General features: G+C 35.8%; 1 protein-coding gene across 1 annotated transcript in view; it reads right to left on the bottom strand.

Moving 5' to 3' along the window:
• Window positions 1–5218: 5218 nt before the first annotated feature.
• The window catches only part of EIF3E (eukaryotic translation initiation factor 3 subunit E), a 47682-nt gene continuing 29944 nt past the window's right edge, over window positions 5219–22956 (bottom strand). The window contains exons 9-13 of the mRNA XM_070382180.1: window positions 21912–22013; window positions 20597–20706; window positions 6837–6939; window positions 6417–6551; window positions 5219–5396 (exon numbers count right to left, since the gene is read on the bottom strand). Of these exons, the coding sequence (XP_070238281.1) occupies window positions 5358–5396; window positions 6417–6551; window positions 6837–6939; window positions 20597–20706; window positions 21912–22013 (489 nt within the window). The 3' untranslated portion in view covers window positions 5219–5357. The remainder of the gene's footprint in view (window positions 5397–6416; window positions 6552–6836; window positions 6940–20596; window positions 20707–21911; window positions 22014–22956) is intronic.

Raw genomic sequence — 22956 nt, forward strand, 5'->3', positions numbered from 1 at the left:
AAGAAGTGCCAATTATAGAATGCAAAAAAATAAAGAGCACAAAAATATTAATTAGTACATCATTTGTGGTCAGCATCTTACTAGGACAGTTTACCTGTTATCAAAACCTAATGTTAAATCCAGAACCAAGTAATTTGTTTTTATACATGCTTCAAACATACATTTCATCAATGAATACATTTTGGTAATGTGCAAATATGACCATTAGTTATATAAATTTTTTTTCTGATTGATACTGGTAATCCTTGGTGACATCATGTTTCAAATTCAAAGGGCAGTAGTATTTGAAAAGTAAAGTAGTAAAATATGAATATTAACTTTAGGCAAAGGCAAATTGGAAGTGGTCAAACAGGAGATGACAAGAGTAGATACCATTATATCTACTACTGTGGGCAGGAATCCCTTAGAAGAAATGGAGGAGCCATCATAGTCAACAAGAGTTCGAAATGAAGTATTTGGATGCAATCTCAGAAATGACAGAATGATCTCTGTTCATTTCCAAGGCAAACCATTGAAAATCACGGTAATCCAAGTCTATGCCCTGACCACTAATGCTGAAGAAGCTCAAGTTGAACAGTTCTACGAAGACCTACAAGACCTTTTAGAACTAATACCTAAAAGAGATGTCCTTTTCCTTATAGGGGACTGGAATGCAAAAGTAGGAAGTCAAGAAACACCTGGAGTAACAGGCAAATTTGGCATTGGAGTACAGAATGAAGCAGGGCAAAGGCTAATAGAGTTCTGCCAAGAGAACGCACTGGTCATAGCAAACACCCTCTTCCAACAACACAAGAGAAGACTCTACACATGGACATTACCAGATGGTCGACACTGAAATCAGATTGATTATATTCTTTGCAGACAAAGATGGAAAAGCTCTATACAGTCAGCAAAAACAAGACTGGGAGCTGACTGTGGCTCAGATCATGAACTCCTTATTGCCAAATTGAGACTTAAATCGAATAAAATAGGGAAAACCACTAGACCATTCAGGTGTGACCTAAATCAAATCCCATATGACTATACAGTGGAAGTGAGAAATAGATTTAAGGGACTAGATCTGAAGAAAGAGTGCCTGATGAACTATGGACAGAGGTTCATGACATTGTACAGGAGACAGGAATCAAGACCATCCCCAAGAAAAAGAAATGCAAAAAAGCAAAATGGCTGTCTGGGGAGGCCCTACAAATAGCCATGAAAAGAAGGGAAGCGAAAAGCAAAGGAGAAAAGGAAAGATATACCCATTTGAATGCAGACTTCCAAAGAATAGCAAGGAGAGATAAGAAAGCCTTCCTCAGTGATCAATGCAAAGAAATGAGGAAAACAACAGAATGGGAAAGACTAGAGATACCAAGGAAACATTTCATGCAAAGATGGGCACAATAAAGGATAGAAATGGTATGGACCTAACAGAAGCAGAAGATATTAAGAGGTGGTAAGAATACACAGAACTATACAAAAAAGATCTTCATGACCCAGATAATCACAATGGTGTGATCACTCACCTAAAGCCAGACTTGCTGGAATGTGAAGTCAAGTAGGCCTTAGGAAGCATCACTATGAACAAAGTTAGTGGAGGTGATGGAATTCCAGTGGAGCTATTTCAAATCCTAAAAGGTGATGCTGTGCAAGTGCTGCACTCAATATGCCAGCAAATTTGGAAAACTCAGCAGTGGCCACAGGACTGGAAAAGGTCAGTTTTCAATCCAATCTCAAAGAAAGACAATGCCAAAGAATGCTCAAACTACTGCACAATTGCACTCATCTCGCACGCTAGTAAAGTGATGCTTAAAATTCTCCAAGCCAGGCCTCAGCAATACAGGAACTGTGAACGTCCAGAGGTTCAAGCTGGTTTTAGAAAAGGCAGAGGAACCAGAGATCAAATTGCCAACATCTGCTGGATCATCAAAAAAGCAAGAATTCCAGAAAACACATCTATGTCTGCTTTATTGACTATGCCAAAGCCTTTTTGACTGTGTGGATCACAATACCAGACCACCTGACCTGCCTCTTGAGAACCCTATATGCAGGTCAGGAAGCAACAGTTAGAACTGGACATGGAACAACAGACTGGTTCCAAATAGGAAAAGGAGTACGTCAAGGCTGTATATTATCACCCTGCTTATTTAACTTCTATGCAGAGTACATCATGAGAAACGCTGGTCTGGAAGAAACACAAGCTGGAATCAAGATTGCTGGGAGAAATATCAATAACCTCAGATATGCAGATGACACCACCCTTATGGCAGAAAGTGAAGAGGAACTCAAAAGCCTCTTGATGAAAATTAAAGAGAGTGAAAAAGTTGGCTTAAAGCTCAAAATTCAGAAAACGAAGATCATGGCATCCAGTCCCATCACTTCATGGCAAACAATGGGGAAACAGTGGCTGACTCTATTTTTCTGTGCTCCAAAATCACTGCAGATGGTGATTGCAGCCATGAAATTAAAAGACACTTACTCCTTGGAAGGAAAGTTATGACCATCCTAGACAGCATATAAAAAAGCAGAGCCATTAGTTTGTCCACAATGGTCCTTCTAGTCAAGGCTATCATTCTTCCAGTGGTCATGTATGGATGTGAGATTTGGACTATAAAGAAAGTTGAGCGCCAAAGAATTGATGCTTTTGCACTGTGGTGTTGGAGAAGACTCTTGAGAGTCCCTTAGACTGCAAGGAGATCCAACCAGTCCATCCTAAAGGAGATCAGTCCTGGGTATTCATTGGAAGGACTGATGTTGAAGCTGAAACTCCAATACTCTGGCCACCTGATGCGAAGAGCTGACTCATTTAAAAAGACCCTGATGCTGGGAAAGATTGAGGGCAGGAGGAGAAGGGGACAACAGAGGATGATATGGTTGGATGGCATCACTGACTCGATGGACATGGGTTTGGGTGGACTCCAGGAGTTGGTGATGGACAGGGAGGCCTGGCATGCTGGAGTTCATAGGGTTGCAAAGCCTCGGACAAGACTGAGCGACTAAATTGAATTGAATTGAACTTTATATAGTGTATAATCTTGAAAGAACATTTAAATATAAAAAAAACAGATAGTCATTAAAGTTTTATTATGTTCCAATAGGTCCTTTTGGGAATCAAATAGTATCAAATGATTATATTGGTTAAAAAATACACCCTCTGCTCTCATTTCAAGATAATGAGACGGTTTTGTGAATCAAGATCCTCGTTTACAACGTACTTAACATATATCCTCTAACCCTATGTAAACTTAGTCTGGAAGGATTTATAAAGCAATAATGACGTAAGGAGAGATAGTGTGTGATGTAACTGAAAAAGCCTGTTTTCAATTCCATGCTTTAACATTTACTAGGTATGACCCTGAGTAAATCATCTGTGTATGTTTCCTCATCAACAATATATAAATATTAACATCAAATCTGCAGTGCTTCCAGGCATGAGTGAGGCAGTCAAATGTTTGAATCCTTTTTTTTCCCCTTTGGGTTATTTAGATAAATAAGTGTTAAAAATGCCTGACAAATTCTCTTCCTCCCTACAGTTTTTATGGGTCCACTATGACAAATGAAGTAACTGTCAGACTTGCTTTTAATTGCTAGTGATATAATCACCTAGAAATCTTTGCTATTAACACCTTGGTTGAACAATTGACTTAAAAAGTGAGTGTTAATGATGTTTTCAGAACATTTTGCCCTCGGGTCACTGGTGCAGATGGAAACAAAGGCATCTTAACAGCCTTCCCATTTCAATGTAGCCTGACTAACACATGCAATTTTATTTAACTATTGCTCCATTTATTATAGATCAGTATTTCTGATCCAAGGAATTAGCTCCCACATGAGGTAATGAGGGTGTACTTCTATCTGGTTACTGATATGCCACCTTTTGGTACTTTCTCTATGAACCTCGATCATTTTCTATAAGCGGTCCTCTAAACTTGGCATTCTCACAACACTGGTTATAGATGAGTCAAAAATTAGCATTTGGCTTACCCTCTTTGGGAATCCTCCCCTTTAGTTTCAGCACTTTTGCATTATAGTTTAGAAGAACCAATACCACAAACCAGAGACCGGAACACAACACAAGCACCAGATTTGACCTGTATTCTCCAAACTTAACTGTATGTTAATGGCGGCCTGATCAGGTGTCAAATAAAAGAAAAATATGCATGTATCTTTTATCTTTGTACCATTTGTTGAGAGCAGTTAACAGGTATTTCTGTCATGTGACTGGGTTTTAGTTCAAAAAAGTGGAAAATCAAACCACTTCTAGGTAAAGGAGACTAAGGGGACTGTATATACTTCTTGAATATTTAACTCTGTTTAATATTCTGTGTGTTTAACTCTGTGTGTGTGTATGTGCACATACACACATCATATTCAATAAGGTATTTATAAAATTCAGCTTACACCCCTATTTAAGTCTCTGGAGAAGCCTAGTGAGTGACTAGGGAGCCACTTTAACTAAGGCATTAAGAAGTGGTAGCCTTATTTGTTAATAGCCCCAACTGGAGACAATCAAACTATTCTAAAAGAGGTACAGGTCAAACAATGTGGTACATTAATATCATGGAATACAACTTAGAAATAAAAAGAAACAAACCACAGACATACATAACTTGAACAGATCTCAAGGGGATTATGAGTAGAAAAAGCTAACCTCAAAAAAAGTCATATACTGTTGCTGTAACGTTCTCATAATGACAAGATTATATCTCCACTGTGGCTCAGACTGTAAAGAATCTGCCTTTAATGTGGGAGACCCGGGTTCCAACCCTAGGTCAGGAAAATCTTTCCTGGAGAATTCCATGGACAGAGGAGCCTGGGAGGCTACAGTCCATGGGGTCACAAAGAGTCAGACACGACTGAGTGACTAACACTTTCATATAACAAAATTACAGAGAGAACAGATTAGTGGCTGTCCGGTGTTAGAGCTGTTGGAGTAGGCATGACTCCAAAGGGGTAGCACGAGGAGACCTTCCTGATGATAATGAAATCTCTAATTCTTGACTGCAGAGATGGTAACACCAAAAGTGATAAAATGGCAGAGTTATTCACACCACTGCACCAATGTCAATACCCCAGTTTTGATATTGGATTACAGTAACACAAGGAAAAAACTGGGAAAAACTATATTTAGGTTGCATAAGGCCTCTCTCCGCTGTTTTTGCAACTTACTGGAAAACTATTGATATAATTATTCCAAAACGAAAAGTTAAAAAAAAAATCACACACATACACAAAGAAATAAAATGAAACGGTCAATTTTATTCAAATTCTCCAAAATTTATACTAAATACGTTGTTTCTAAAAGGTTTCACCTTCATATAATGGCTTTATTATTTCGCCTTTCTTTTAAAGGTTTTTCAATTTTTCTGTACAGTTCTTCAGTAGAAGCCAGAGTCCTGAGCTGCCCAGTTAGGAGCCTAAAATACACAAAGAGAAATCAACAGGGTGAAAAGAAATAATTTCTGAAAAGCCAACTTCAAAAAAAAGTGACACTAGCATTTTTTTAGCCACACTTCTGCCAATCTATTCTCTACAACAACTTCTGCAATTACCAAATGTGAGGTGTTTCAGAACAACACAACAAAATATCATCTGATACAGTTTTTGACCAATTATAAAGTATAACAATGACAATATTATACCCAAAACAATAGAACTTAACCCTTAAGCATACAGAAATAACAACTACACGATAGTTATTTTTCAGGCTCAGTTAATTCTACACTTGGATGGAATAGGCAAGGACAATAATGTTTAAAACTGAAGGACTATGCTAAGGACACAAATCTGTTAACTAAAACTTCAATCAGATGAGATCCTTGAATGTAGCTCGACTATTTTCTAAAAACTTTCTACCCTCCAGCTATAAGTAATCATAATGCCTGAAAAGTACTAGGGGTAGTTTGGAATCCCAAAATTTCAAGGCTATACAAATTCCTTTAATATCTAACAGGCAGGATTTCTACCCAAAGTGGAAATCTATTTTTCTGACACTTAAATATGAATATCAGATAAAATAAAATTTTGTAAAATCAACACTAACATAATAAGATCAACAATTTTGCAGAAGTAGTTCTTTAAAGGAACACAAATTTCAAGCACTTGAAAGAGAGATAACACATGTAACTTATCACTGCCAGTATCAAAATGATGTGTTGAAAACACTAAGGAAATGACATAATGAAGGCACACAGGAAGGGTAAGAGAAAAAAACACCCAATTGTAATAAAACTAGGAACACATAATTTAATTTGTTTCCTAACTAACGCATAAAACATATAAGAAAAATCTTTTCAGTTTAAGTGATTCTTAAATAAAATTACCCCCAAATACAAAATCAGACACAACCAAAATTAATTTGTTCTCAAATGATGCCCATGTAACAATTATATTATGTACTGCCAAATTTGAGACAACAGAAGATGTGTGGTTCTTACCTCTGACCTACTATTCTGATTAAGTTTCTTCTCAATATTCATGGCCAACATCTGGCTTCTAAATGAAAGGCTTTTGGTCTTTTCAATCACTTGCTGATAGGGTGAGACTGCATTGTTACCCATAACCACATGACCCTAAAATGAGACAGAAAAATTGGTCCTATAATGTTAACAACCGAGTTTCTTAAGTCATAAGTATAACATCACAACCTACATGTATGTTGCAAATATTTTTATGCACAGTACAGATGACAATATTCATCCAACAACAAAAAAAAAAACAAGAGAATGCTACTGCCTTCAAAAAAACTATTATATATTAAAACAAAAATTCTAGAATGAATGTCCTAACAAAAACTCCCCCAAAAGTATAAAATAATCAGCAACTGACATCTAGTACATAGCACAGACAACACTCACTAATTTAGAATCAATCTTGGCATCCAGCCTTGCATTTCTAATCAAATTTACAATCCACCTTTCAGCTTCTTCTGGAGTCATGTTCAGTTTATCTGCCAACATGCTAATGAAAAAGAAAAAAGAAAGAAAATGACATTAACTGAGTTAAAAACTTAGCTTTATACACAGTCTCTGACCTATACTCTATATGGAAACTTTTAAGTACTTATGGGTCATCTTCTCTTAAAAATTGTGACTCTTAAAATTGCATTGTTCATGTTTGTGCTATTTTCTTGAGCTGTTCACAATCTAGCTCATTTCACCTAACAGATTTAAGGTTCTTGAAGGGGAGGGCCCCATATTCTGTATTTATACAAATCCTTCTAGCTTCCATAAAAGTATCTTACTTAGTAGTACTCCACTACTAATGATCTAAGGGAGAAAAATGTTGTACGATGTGTAATGATTATAGACATTAAACCCATTACAAGGAGCATTAGTAATTAAAAATAATAAAATGCAGCACATAACTAAAATTCAGGGCTGCTGAATTTCATTTTCTTCTGCACTAAGGACATTCCCTTGAACTGTACACTATAGATACCTAAATGGCCACTGAGTTTAAGGAAAAAGAGACATACATACATACAGAGAAAACACAAGCAGAGGAGAGAGGGAAGGAGAAAGATGACAGACACCAAGACCCTGATTTAAAGTCTTTGATGTCATCAACCAATTTGCATTTTCTAATTAATGATCAGAGGCCTCTTGAAAAAGAGGCCACTGCAGGCCTTAATTTTTCAGGATTAACACAAACACAAGCCTTCGTAGCAGGTAAGTCAGTCAGTCAAATGATGAAAGAGTATCTATGTATGAATGTATAATATTTAAAAGGATGGTATACATATATGCGTATACAGGTGAAGTGAACTGAAGTTGCTCAGTCGTGCCTGACTCTTTGCGACCCCGTGGACTGTAACCTACCAGGCTCCTCCCTCCATGGGATTCTCCAGGCAAGAGTACTGGAGTGGGTTGCCATTTCCTTCTCCAGGGGATCTTCCCGACCCAGGGATCGAACCCGACCCGGGTCTCCGGCATTCCACACACCTTAACCTCTGAGCCACCAGGGAAGCCCCAAATATAGGTGTTTATACTCAAATATTAACTCTCCTCTTTCACTTGTTTTCAATGAAGATATTATACACTTGCCAGGTCTTCTAATATTATCACTACTTTGATGAAAAAAAACTAGAATATCAAAATTCCTAATCTAATAGCACTCCCAATTTTAAAGTATAAATTTTTAATACACTGGAAATCATATAGCTATGTAATTGCAGAAGTCTTAATCCAAAAGTAATCAATCAAGTTAACAAAAATACCTTAATGGGAATAATATAATCTGAGCTATCTCTATTTCATGTTTACTGACAAAGAGAAGAATTTCGTTTCAAATGTAAAAAGTTAGGCTATCATTAAAGTTACTGCTAAACCAATGAAGGCAATCATTTAAAATTTATCCCTAAAATAAGCTTGAAGTTAAAAAACATCATGACGATGAGTATGAGCCAACTCGACCATAAAACTCCTTGGATTTACATGTCAAATTCTGTTCTCTTTTTATGATCAATTCTGCCTTAAGTACACATTCTCAGCAAACAAAGAACAATTAGTCCATGACTACTACTTCAATTTCACGATCAGGTTTCATTTTATTCTCTTTATCATTGTTCTCTAAGCAAACCCTATTTATGTTACTAAAAATAGGGAAGTATGTCATTTTACTGAAACAACAAGGCATTTTTTTGACTAGGAAAAATTCCTGCAGCTGGTGTTTCCTATGGCTTCTCAATAAACTCCGTGTTTTTCCTACTGGTACTTGACTTATTTTCCTACTGGTACTTGACTTATTTTAGAAATGTGTACATTTCATTTTCTTCTGCACTGCTAAAGTAAGCAATTGCCTAATACTTTTAGCTGAAGCTGCTACTCTAAAGGTAAAGAACATATTTTCCAAAACATTATTTTATCAACTCCTGTAACAACTTCTCTTTTGTATGTCTCCTCTATTCCCCCAAAATACAACTCTTTAAAGTGAAGCCAAGACCATTTTACTCTGAAAAGCACAAATGAAACAATCTGTACTAAATATATTAAAACTCCAATCTTCAAGATCTCCATATACTGTTTTTAAAAAACAGATATGTTATTCCTAGTAGCTACTAACTGGATATAGTCAGTTTTTAAAAGATTTTTAAAACTATAAATAAAAGCTCTTTATGGAGGCTGTTTACATAATTAAAATTATAATGAAACATTCAGGGTTACTTTACTGGATATTATAAAGTGACTAAGAACTCAAGCAGAGTAACCAAGGCCTTATAGTTGCATAATGTCTGCTGTGCTTAAGTCACTCAGTTATGTCTGATTCTTTTCGACTCCATGGACTATAGCCCGCAAGGAATGGGTAGCCATTCCCTTCTCAAGGAGATCTTCCTGATCCAGGGACCAAACCCAGGTCTCCTGCATTGCAGGCAGATTCTTTACCATCTGAGCCATTGAGAAGTCCTACCAATTATCTCTTTAACCACTGACTCTAATCGAAGTTCCCTAACAAACTACTTTCATCTTGAAAGACTCTCCTCTCCACCAACCAGACTAAACCTCACTGTTCATTAACTATGACATGTTTTAAACCACTTCAGGGTCTTTGCAAATGTTGTGCCTTTTGTTTCAAAGGCTAATACCCCTTTTTCTTCACTTAGCGATGTGTTATATAGGTATCAGAGAAAACAGTACCCTCATTGGCCTTCCAAGACACTTCTCCCAACCATTATGTATCTGTTTGATGTTTTCACCATTCTCTGTTTTTTGCAGAGCATTCATAGTCTCTGGTAACTCATATGGTGAAGAACCCATGTGCAATGTAGGAGACCTGGGTTTGATCCCTGGATGGGGAAGATCCCTTGGAGAAGGGAATGGCTACATACTTCAGTATTCTTGCCTGGAGAATCCCATGGTCAGAGGAGCCTGGCAGGCTACAGTCCATGGGGTCGCAAAGAGTTGTACACAACTGAGCAGCTAACACTTTCACTTTCATAGAGCTGTAAACTGAGTATCTTGTTTAATGATAGACTGTCCATGTAACCCAAGAGCATGCACCACAGCTTCCCCGTTCATGTCTATATATCCAGCAATTAGCACAATGCCCAGTAGAGAGGAGGCAATTAATAAAAACTTACTTACTGTCTGATTCCTACCCTAGTTACTACCCCAGTGCTGGCTTTGTGACTGTTTCATAATATTCTAACTAATCTGCCTCTTGAGTCTCACCTTATAGTTGCCAGCTTAGTCCTAAAGCCCAACTACCAGCTTATTCCTAAATTCCTTTCAAAAATATGAGCCCTTCTACCAAAACAATAAAATTCAAACTTCCAAGTTTCATTGTTCTCTGCAATTTAGCTACAATTGAACTTTTCAGCCTTCTTCCTCATGAATACCACAGCCCATCCAAACCAAACCAATTCTTTTCCTCTCCTGTCACTTATTCAACAAAATATGAATTGTGTTAGATGCTTGTGACAACATACAGTCTGTCTTCCACTTTTATAAAAGTTTAAAGCTAGAGTTGGGGAGTAGGGGACAAGCACCTAATCCTCCAAATATATAAACTATTTTAAGTGTAAGAAGGAAAAAGAGGAAGAAGCTATGTGAGTGTAAAAGGGTTTAACTAGTTCTAGTTTGGAGGTTTGGGGATAGATTGAATTTTTTATTTGGTGAATTTTTTATTTGGTGAAACATTTCCTAACGTAAACCATACTGTTTTCTTAGGTCAGTCTCCCAAGGCAATAAATATTAAAGTAAACAAATGGAATGTAATCAAACACAAGCTTTTGCATAGTAAAAATAACTAAACAAAAAGCCAATCTATTGACTATGAAAAATACTTGCATATGATGTGACTGACAAAGACTTAATTTCCAAAATATACAAACAGCTCATATAACTAAATAAGAACAAAAAACCTAATCCAAAAAATGGGCAGAAAACCTAAACAGACATTTCTCCAAACACATACAGATAGCAAATAATTGCTAATTATTAGAGAAATGCAAGTCAAAATTACAATGACCACCAGTCAGAATGGCCACCATTAAAAGTCTACAAACAAATAATGGAGATGGTGTGGAGAAAAGGAACCCTCCTACACTGTTGATGGGAATGTAAATTGGTGTGACCACTGTAGAAAACAGTATAGAAGTTTCTCAAAAAACTAGAGTTGCCATATGACCCAGCAATCCCACTCCTGGAGATACAGCCAGACAAAACCATAATTCAAAGAGACGCACGCACCCCTATGTTCACAGCAGCACTATTCACAACAGCCAAGACATGGAAACAACCTAAATGTCCAATGACAGATGAATAGATAAAGATGTGGTATATATACACAAGAGAATATGCTCAGGCATAAAGAAGATTGTGAAATAATGCCATCTGCTGCAACATGGATGGACCTAGAGATATACTAAGTGAATTAAGTCAGAGAGAGAAACATAAATACCGTATGATTTAACTTACACATGGAATCTAAAGTATGACAAAAACGAACTTCTCTATGAAACAGACTCAAAGTCACAGAGAACAGACTTGTGGCTGCCAAAAAGGAGGAGGGCTGGGGGAGGGATGGATTGGGAATATGGGATTAGCAGATGCTAACTATTAACTAGAGACTGGATAACCAACAAGGTCCTATGAAAAAAACAGCACAGGGAACTATATTCAATATCCCATAATAACCCATAAAGGAAAGGAATATGAAAAGGAATATATATATATATTTGTTGAATTTGTTATAATTTTATATATATATATAAATGAATCACTTTGCTGTACAGAAATTAACACATTATAAATCAACTATACTTCAATAAAATAATACTGGAGTGGGTTGCCATTCCCTTCTCCAGGGGATCTTACCCACCCAGGAATTGAACCCAGGTCTCCTGCATTGGAGATGGATTCTTTACCAACTGAGCTATCAGGGAAGCCCATATATAAATTAATCACTTTGCTGTACAGCAGAAATTAACACATTATAAAACTTCAATAAAATAAAGATACATTAAATATTTTGTGTAAATCCCTTATTCACACCTTTTAGTTGAAAAGCTCTCCTGCTCAAGTGATACTGAACTTTTTTTTTTTAAATGTGGATCATTTTTTAAAGTTTTGAATTTGTTACAATATTGCTTCCTTTTTTATGTTTTGGTTTTTTGGCCCCAAGGGATGTGGGATTTTAGCTCCCCAACTAGGGATCAAACTTGTACTCCCTGCACTGAAAGGTGAAGTTTTAACCACTGGACTGCCAGGGAAGTCCTTGAATATGTTAAGTAAGTAACACATAAAACCCCAAGTGCATGCTTAGTCATTCAGTCATGTCTGACTCTTTGCAAACACATGGACTGCAGCCCACCAGGCTCCTCTGTCCATGGAATTTTCCAGGCAAGAATACTGGAGTGGGTTGCTATGCCCTCCTCCAGAAGACCTTCCCAACAAAGGGATCAAACCCAGGTCTCCCACACTGCAGGCAGATTCTTTACCATCTAAGCCACCAGGGAAGCCCAAAACCCCAAACATCCTTTCCCAAGTCTTGAGAAAAAAGAACAAAGCTGGAGGCTTCACATTCCTTGATTTCAAACTACATCACAAAGCTATAGTAATCAAAACGTATGCTACTGGCATAAAAATAGACACACAGATTAATGGAACAGAATAGAGAGCTCAAACTGAAGCATATATGGTAAATTAATTTATGACAAAGGAGGCAAGAATATACAATGGAAAAAGAACAGTCACTTTCCAACAAATGGTGCTGGGAAAACTGGAAAATTACATGCAAACAAATGAAACTGGACCAGTCCTCACCCCATATACAAAAATTAACTCAAAATGAATTAAAGACTTGAACTTTAAAACCTGGAAATATAAAACTCCTTTAAAAAATACACACACACACAAGCAGTAAGTTCTTGACATACGTCATTGTGAGGATTTTTTACATCTGATACCAAAATAAATTCAAACACAAAGGTAACAAAAGCAAAAATAAACATCAAACTAAAAAGCCCCTGCACAGTAAAGGAAACTATCAACAAGATGAAAAGTAGCCTACCAAGCGGGAGAAAGTATTGCAAACCACATATATAAGGGGTTAATTTCCAAAATACAGAAAGAACACATATCAACTCAGTATCCAAAAAAAAAAAAAAACCACCACCAAACAATTTGATTTAAAAATGGGCAGAGGACCTGAATAAATGTTTTTCCAAGGAAGACATACATAGGGCTAAGAGGTACATGAAAACATGCTCGACATCACTAATCATCAGAGAAACATACACAAATCAAAACAATGATATCATCTCATACCTGTTAGAATGGTTATCATTAAAAAGGTAAGAAATAAGTATTAGCAAGAATGTGGAGAAAGGGAAACTCTTGACGCATTGCTGGTAGTTAAGTAAATTGGTACAATCACTGTGGAAGACACTAAATGGATTCTTCAAACAATTAAAATAGAACCCAGCTAAAAATAGAACCCAGTATGACCCAGCTATTCCACTTAAATTTATCTGAAGGAAATGAAAATTCTAACTTGAAAAGATATAGGTAAACCCATGTTTACTGCAGCATTACTTATAATACCAAGCAACCTAAACAGCCATCAGTGGATGAATGAATAAAGAAAATGTGATTACACACACACAGAGTTATTTAACCATTAAAAAAATGAAACTGTACTACCTGCATGTTGAGGGCAGTCTGCCAAGTGAATTAAGCCAGACCAAAAAAAAAATACCACATGATCTCACTTACATGTGGACTCTAAAACAAAACAAAAAATGCTCACGGATACAAAGAAGAGATGGGATGGGTGGGACTGGATGAAGGGTCAAAAGGTACAAACTTCCAGTTATAGAATAAATAAGCCATGGAATATAATGTATAGCATGGGGACTACAATTAAGAGTAAATCTCATCACAAGAGAATAAACTGCAACTATGTGTGGCAATGAACATCAAGTACACCTATTAAGGTGATCATTTCACAATATACACAAATATCAAATCATTATGTTGTACACTTAAAACTAATGTTCTGCTATATGTTAATTACATCTCAATTTGGCAACTCACTCCAGTGTTCTTGCCTGGAGAATCCCAGGGACGGGGGGAGCCTGGTGGGCTGCCGTCTATGGGGTCGCACAGAGTCAGACATGACTGAAGTGACTTGGCAGCAGTAGCAGAACAAAAAGTATCATTAATATCCTTAGTAAAATTAAAAACTGTGGAACTGCATTCATAAAATAAGAACAGAATGCTATAAAAAATATTCAGAAAAAGAAGAGTGACAGAGGTCTTTCTTTCGGAAACTGAAAAATAACATCAGAGACTATTTTTAATCCACAGAAGACTTCTCTGGGAGAAAATCTCCCAGAGTGTAGAAAACAAAGATACTATGATGGAAAATAGAGAAATGAAATGAAAATTGGAAGTCTGATCCAGGAGGTCTAATACCTGAATAACAGAAGTTCCAGAAAGAATAAACAGTGAACATAAAGAAGAAACTGTTAAAGAAATAATTGTAATTCAAGAAAAATTCCCAGACCTGGAGGCCATGAACTTCTAAATTTAAAGAGTCCAATATGAAGAACTGATCTCCTTAAAAGGAAATAAAACCAGTCAATCCTAAAGGAAGTCAACCTGAATATTCACTGGAAGGACTGATGCTGAAGCTCCAACACTTTGTCCACCTGATGCCAAGATCCAACTCATTAGAAAAGACCCTGATGTTGGGAAAGATTGAAGGCAAAAAGGTGAAGAGGGTGGCAGAGGATAAGATGGTTAGAAAGCATCACTGACTCAATGGACATGAACTTGAGCAAACTCCAGGAGATAGTGGAAGAGAGGAAGTCTGGCATGCTGCAGTCCACAGGGTTGCAAAGAGTCGGACACAACTTAAGTGACTGACAGCAACAATAAATATGAAAAATTAAAACAGACCTATACAAAGGCATATCACTGTAAAATTTCAGACAACGGGCACCAAAAAAACCTCCCTCCTTCCCACTGCTAGAGAGGAAAACAAAACACCTGTATAAAAGACGTTGCTGCTGCTAAGTCCCTTTAGTCGTGTCCGACTCCGTGCAACCCCATAGACGGCAGCCCACCAGGCTCCTCCATCCATGGGATTTTCCAGCAAAGAGTACTGGAGTAGGTTGCCATTGCCTTCTCTGGTATAAAAGATGAGGAATTCAAAAAAAAAAAAAAAGTCTTCTGACTTCTACAACAAAATTGTGGAGTAGTTTTCAAATGAGAGTACCATGCCTAGCAATACCATTACTCAAGTATGAAAGTAAAATACAGAATTTCGTATGTGAAAAAAATTTACCTTCAAAGTACCCTACCTTATAAAGCCACTGAAGAATATGCTTTACCAAGTAAGATAATAAAGGAAGGCATAATATTATGTCCAAGTCCAGATTTTTTGAGGAAGATAAAACTGATAGAAAAATCAATTTTGAAAAGAGATTTATAAACCAGCAAAAAGTCTGAAGTGGAATTAATGAAAAAGTCATTAAGGAAAACAACAAAGCAAATGGCGGGAAAGTGGCCATTATCAATTCCAGAGAAAACAAATATTGAATACTAAACATACTACAAATCTACCTTATTTGAAACAAGGTGCTAAATTAACTCAGCACTTACTTGATGTTAAGTTCAGACACTAACACACAATTTATAAAAGATTAAAGAGTTGAGAAAAAGTCCCATAAACAAGTAATAATTTCAAATACAATATGGATGACATTTCAAATAAGTGGGAGAAAACAGTTTTTCAATAAATCATGTTGGCTATTTTGGGGACAGGGAGAGGAGCTACTTTCTATTTCCAAATAAATCCTCGATGGATTCAAACAGAAGAAATAAAGTCACAGAGGTCCTTAGAAGAAATTAGGTAAATAGCATATAAACCTACTATGAGAAAGAACTTTTAAATAAAATACAGTCAGTACCATAAAGGAAAAGCTTAGTAATAACTGACTAAATAAATATGTAAATCATTCCTTTGGCATGTGTGTGCATGCTCAGACATTGTGACCCCATGGACTAGCCCAGTAGGCTCCTCTGTCCAAGGAATTTTTCAAGCAAGAATATTGGGAGTGTGTTGCTATTTCCTACTTCAGGGGATCTTCCTGACCCTGTGTCTCCTGCATTGGCAAGCGGATTCTTTAATACTTTGCCACCTGGGAAGCCTTCATTCCTTTGGGGCAAAGGGGAAAAAAAAAAGAATCCTAAGTGCTACTTTAAGGCATAAAAAAAATAATTATTTTATCCTCTATTCAATGTCATTAGTAAAACATATTCATAACTCTTAGCACAAAATCAGATACTCTTCTTCTTTCTGGAAAGGCATTAAGACCAGCTGTCCCACCTAAGAACATAAGGTATATAAACCTAAATCTAGAGAACCAATTAGGCTTTCATCAACTCTAGGCTGATTGTCTATCAGGTTTCCAATGACTTATCTTTTCGACAGTCTCCTTTTTCTGAACCCTTCCATAGCCCTTACCCTGATGTATCTTAACAAATAAAGATTTGGGGTCCAGAATTTCAGAAGCTTATCAATTACCTGTTTAATAACTTGGCTTTCCAAATTTTAGTTGATAACTGCAACTTATTTAAAAAAATACTGACTTAAGCCATTAAGTCATGGAAATCTCTGGCCTGTTTTCCACTGAAGACTGTGGCTAACTATTTTATATATCCAAAGAGCTCCAGTCTTTTATAAGGATATCCTATGACAATTAATTAAAAAGTAAGTGTTAAGTGTAAACTGTATTTAACTGTAAGATTAGGAGGAAATAGGAGAAAGAAAACAGGAGAAAACTGAGACATGAAATGCTCTGTATGACAAATTAAAATTCTCACTGAATTTACCAACATCTCATTAGTCAAAAATGACACTATATTACTTGATAATTAACACAGAAATACAATGATAATGGCTGTTAAAAATAATCTCCATCTGGAAACATACTTTTTATCTCTAATATCAAAGTATAATTAAGTATAAATTGCTATATGGTAATAAGGCCTTTAAGAAAAATATTAAGATCTAAAATGTTATTGAATAAAATAAGCAAAGTGGAATGACTTCATAACTTAAATGCAAGAGCAGTTGGCAAATACATACTTTTGTGAAAAGCCAAAACTAACCCCCATAGGGAAATTATATTAATGTATGCTCCAACATGTTTATCATACACATTCAAAATATTACTTCCATACTTTGTTTTTATCTACAACTGAAAACTGGTCCAAGGATTATTCTAGAACAGCTTTTAAATTTCAGACACACCATATCTGATAAACTATTCGGCTATACTAAATTAAATCCCACCACAGTAATCTTTTTTGACAGATGTTGCATACTTCATGGTAAACAGATTTGTAACTTATCCTATAAATCTAAAGGGCTGTGTATAAACTGATAAAAACATTCTTAACATACATTTTTATAAAGATAAGACTATCACATGTGCCCTTTAGTGAAGAATCCTATCAACAGAGAATGTTCCAAATCACAAATGGAAAGGGTTATTTAATAAACAACCATGGGCTTTAAAATGCTGAATAGCATTTGATATGTGTCCACTAGGGGAAAGAAAGGAAGACAAAGACAAATCCTTCCCCCTAGCCCTAAAAAAGATCAAATATCAAATAACTAAATTAATTAGAAGCAGAGATAGGCCAGCGTAAACTAGTAAATGGAGTGATTTGTCATAATTAGTATACGATGGAAGAGTCTACTTAAAGATACTTTAGAGAGCTATCAGGGTTCAGTGAAACTTCAATCCAAATTACTTCTCTGACTTTTCTGTATACAAATTATGTCCATGTTATTCTAATTACTCTGTATTTTTCTTCAAAATGCCTATTCTAATTATAATCTTATCTTTATTTAATATCTGGTTCCCTCTGGATTTTAAGCTCTGAGGCTGTGTTCTCTACTTTCTATCTAGTGCCTGGCACTCATTCACATCTGTAATATTTTCTTCTTTCAAAAATTGTCATAGTTAAACTATTAACTAATTATATCATATTATATCAAACTCTTAACTAATTATATCATAATCTGTATCATATGCATGGACTACCCCGAACACTACTTTTTAAAAAGTTCTACACATCCTTTAAATGACAGAATTACAGAAATAGCAAACAGATGAATGGTTGCCAAGGGTTCATAAGAGGCGAGAAGGAAGTGGGTACAGGTATAAAAGAGCAATCTGAGGAATTTGTGTGGTGTCAGAAATGTTCTATATCTGAGTGTATCAATATCAATAGGGTGGTTGTGTATTTTACTATGGTTCACCAAATGTTACCATTGAAGGAAATTGTAAAGGGCACAGAGGATTTCTTCATTAATTCTTACATCAGAATTATTGAGAGGAGCTCTGAAAATTATAGGTGCTGAGATCTGCCCCTTCCCATTCTGAGAATGCTTTAATTTTTTAGGGGTTGGACCTGGGAAGTTTTAAACCAGATTCTCAAGTCTTGATCCCAGAGATTCTGATTCAGAAGGTCTGTGGTAAAGCCAGAAAAATCCATTCTTAAGTTTAAGTTATACTGGTGGTTTTTTAAGTTCTCCAGATGATTCTGATGTATAGCTAGGTTTAAAAACCTCTGAACTAGAGAACAGTAATTTTTTCTATGTACTGTTTGAATGTAAACAATAGCTAGTTTGGTCATTATCATGGATTCCAAGTCCCTGGTGTCTGACTGAAGATATTTGCTATATTTATAAAAGCCCAACTCAGATGCTTAACATTATTTCAGTCATATTTCTAACCCATTAAAGCAGTTCTAAAAACATGAAGAAGCCTAGGCCCCTGGACTGAGTCCTACTGGCCCCCATCCTCTCTGGTACCACCCCCCAAACCTTACAATCTGAGATAGCACTGTTGCACTAAGGAGAACTGTTTATTCACATGAAGCTATACTTTATGCTTATCCTCTACCCTCTTAATTCACTGCATACTAAAAATATTCAATCACTCATTTTTCAATCCATTACCCTAGCAGGCTATAACTATGTGCCTAAAAAAATTTTGTGACCTGATGCAATGGTTCTCAATCTTGGATGTGCTTTGGAATAATCACCCTAACTGCAACAGTAAAGTAGCCCTATTTAGTGTAACACAAAAGCCCTACACAGCATAACACAGAAAACTGGATTCAGAAAGTTTGTGGTGGCTTCAGGGAATCTATATTCGTAAGATAAAAAACAAAACTCTACAGATTCTGGACAAAAAATTAAACACTGACTCATGGTTTTTTCCATCTTTATCCTCTGGCTCAAATGATACACTAATGACAAATTACTCTAAATCGGCTATTTCTAAAAATATCAATTGCTCACAATGAAAAAGAAAGAATTTATAACCAGGGTCAAGACAATGAATGTCAGAGAGCTATTAGCTCAGAATCTTGCATTAAATAAGACCTAAGCTGCTTAATGTCTCTGAGCCTTCAGTTTCTCAGCTATAAACGGGGCGCTACAAAACAAAGGAGTTGTACTGAATCAGTGTTTCATAAAACTGGGTTTCCAGAGTCAGTCATATGGTTCCACGGAGTCAGGAGGAAAGCAGAACACAAGTGCAGGCAAAACAAAGTGAAAGAGCTCTTCCTTTATCTGCTTGTGCATATACATAAATATGGATGCTTACATAGATAATACTGCATTTCAGGACTAATGACTGTTAGAACTAGATTGGGAACCAGATTTTTAAAATTGTATCAGTATATCTGCTAGCTATAATAAAGTACTAAATAAGGTCAAAGCTTCAACTCCCAAAGGAAAAGACCCATGTTCACACTAGAATTCTAACTCTAAATAACCACTTCAATGACAACCCACTAAAATAAGGCAAGCAATAATGGATGACTTAGTGAAAACCAAAGGCTCTAAAGAAAAACTTTGGTGTACATACAATTCCTAAGAGGCAAACATTAACGTAGTAAGTTTTTAAACATTTAAGGAGCATTAACTGTTTGCCTTCATCTGTGGTCAAGGGGCACTGCTATTTTTCAATTCCTAATACATAAAATCAGTTTCTACTAAATTACGTAAGTTTCACAATTTTTTCCCCAACAATTTCTTCACACAACAGAGAAAATTTCAACTGAAATTCTCCATAACTTTTCCATGTTTCAACATTTTAGGATGTCACAGGAGTTTACTATGAGAATTCAAATATATAATTAAATAAAATAAATTCAATTCACTGAAATAATTACCAAATGTGGTCTTTTCAACAGCATTTCCAATTTACTAAGGACTAATTCCTTAAGTGAACTCCTGTTGAAAACCATTCTAAAACTGGTCATCACTCTTTTCTCCCTATGTAATGGTATAAAAGTATTCTTTTAAAAAGTAACTCTCTGACAATCATAATACTGCCTTCAAGTAATTTTCAAAAATCATGCTTTCCCACACATATAGAAAATAAGAAGGATCTGAAGCATCCCAGAATTCAAACAAAATTTAGGATTTTTAATAAATCACTATGACATTTCCTTTTTCTACTATAGCACAGAGAAATACAATAGAAATCCAATTAACTGGAATCCTGGTAACTGTAACTTTATAATAAATGAAAAGTTTATAGGAATTTAAAAGTAGAAAGTATAAATTAAATCAGTATTCTTACTTAATGCTGATACACTGATGGATGCGACAAAAAGTCTCAAATATGAACAGACGGGCATTTTCAATGAAATCCTCAAGACAAGCCACCAAGAAGAAATCATTCACTAGTACCTATATGAATAAAATATAAGAGGAAAAAATTATAAGTGCCGATGAGCAATTTTAAAAATTTGTCTCAAATATGTTCTTTGTTCTCTACTCATTATTCCTTTCATTACAACTCTCTCATCTAATATCACAGGTTCTACTTCACAGCACTTTTCAGAACACTATATTCAAGTCTCTAGAAATGCAAATAAGAAGAAAATGAATGCTACAAGAAAAAGAGCTAAAAACTACAACGTTTCCTTGTTCCACTGATGACCTGATCAGCCTTACGACAAAGAAGCTTTGTCCTGTCATTAATCTATAGAAATGCTCTGTAGATAATGTATTTCCAGCTGTTTAAAGTAGATATGAACTAAAGATATGCATACTTCTGTGATAATAAGTAGAGCGGAAAGCCACAGGAGAAAAAAATTCAAAGGGTAACACCTATTTCACAGATGTATCATAATTAAAAGAGAGTATTTTAACTTCAAGAACAGCAACCAAGTGCCCCACTGCCTGGCACGGCCTAGATATTTAGTATTACAATAAACACCAATATCTAATAATGTCACATTTGACTGCATGTACACAAGTTGTTATACTACATATACCCAAGTTGTTACAAATTTTGTTCAATGTTTGAAAATCATCTCTAAAGGTATACTTACTTACAGATTTGGTAAATGCATTTAACAAGTAATCCTTAGTTTTTCAAAACTTGCAAACTAACTTACTAAGAAAAAAGACTGTAAGCCCAACTTTTTCAGATGCTCTGACAGTACCTTAGTTTCTGCCAGCTAACAGAAGACACTAGTTTAAAAATTCACTCTTAGCTTGACTGATTTATAGCAAATGTTAAAATACAGTCGTAAGAAAAATTTCAAATTAGGCCTGCTTATGTAACATGCTGGAATCACAACTGTGATGTAAAACTTGATATAATTTTGCTTATACATATAAAGCATTTCACATATTTTTATTCATTCAGGATAAGACATGAAATTATGTGTGTATTTATAAAGCCCTTAATATTTTAATCAACTGTTAACAAAAGGGGTAGACACATAGTAATAACATTAGAAATGTCTTCGACCCAACACATTTCTAAACAGTCTGCCATTTTAAGGTTAATAAACATTTCTGACATAATTAATAAAACTCTGTTAATTCTTATAATACCCCCAAATTAAAGAATTATTAATTTGTAAGCAAAAATGTATACTTACCGATTCACATTCCCTTAGCTTTTTCTGAGCCCCATCAAAGTCAAAATTAACATATAAGCATTCAACAAATTCTGTAATTGGGTCTTTATATGTGTAAGACTCCTGTAAAATTAAGTCAAAGGTTAAGCTGGATTTGATTCAACACTGTTTAGTAGTAGACAGCCCCCAATCTTCCTATTTTCTCCTCCCTTACCATTAGTTCCTAACAAATTACCAAGTACTATCTTCTCAAAGCAACTGCTCATATCCTAATTCATGGCCACACCTTAACCTTATAATGCCTTCTAAACCAAGTTCTCTAAATGGTCATCCTAGAACCATTCCAGAAGCTTTCAAATTCCTCTACAGCCAAAAGCCTCCCTTAGTCAATAAACAGTGATGAACTTCTCCAAGTGTATTCATATTCTGATGAATAAAACTGCCTTTTTCTATCTAAATTATTCTCAGATAAAATAAATATTGAAGTTCTTTTTGAACCCACAGTTAGTTATTGTTGAGTTATTGTTTAGTTATATTCACTAAAAACCAAGCAGTAGTGCTATAGCTTGTGCACAAGATAGGTATATTAAAATTATGTAAAGATTAACTACTTTGGTATTATTTAGGTAGTGTCCTTCAAAAAAAAATCCAGGCTCCGCATCTCCTTTACTCTTTGCAGTAAGAGCAACACTAATACACAATATATATTAAGTATCCAACTAGCAGAGAGCAGTATTCACTCATGCCACACCTACCATAAATATATCTTGAACTGAAAGGCAGCATATGCCCATTTGGGGCTCTTTTCATGTATATTTTCCTCCTATTTTTAAAAAGATTTTTAGCCTACCAACAGGGGCTTCCCTGATAGCTCAGCTGGTAAAGAATCTGCCTGCAATGCAGGAGACCCTGGTTCGATCCCTGGGTTGGAAAGATCCCCTGAAGAACTGAAAGGCCACCCACTCCAGTATTCTGGCCTGGAGAATCCCACGGACTGTATAGGCCACGGGGTTGAGGAGAGTGGGACACGACTGAGCGACTTTCACTTTCACTCTTTTCACCGTTA

Source organism: Bos mutus, chromosome 14 (genome assembly GCF_027580195.1).
Source record: "Bos mutus isolate GX-2022 chromosome 14, NWIPB_WYAK_1.1, whole genome shotgun sequence".
NCBI lineage: Eukaryota > Metazoa > Chordata > Mammalia > Artiodactyla > Bovidae > Bos > Bos mutus.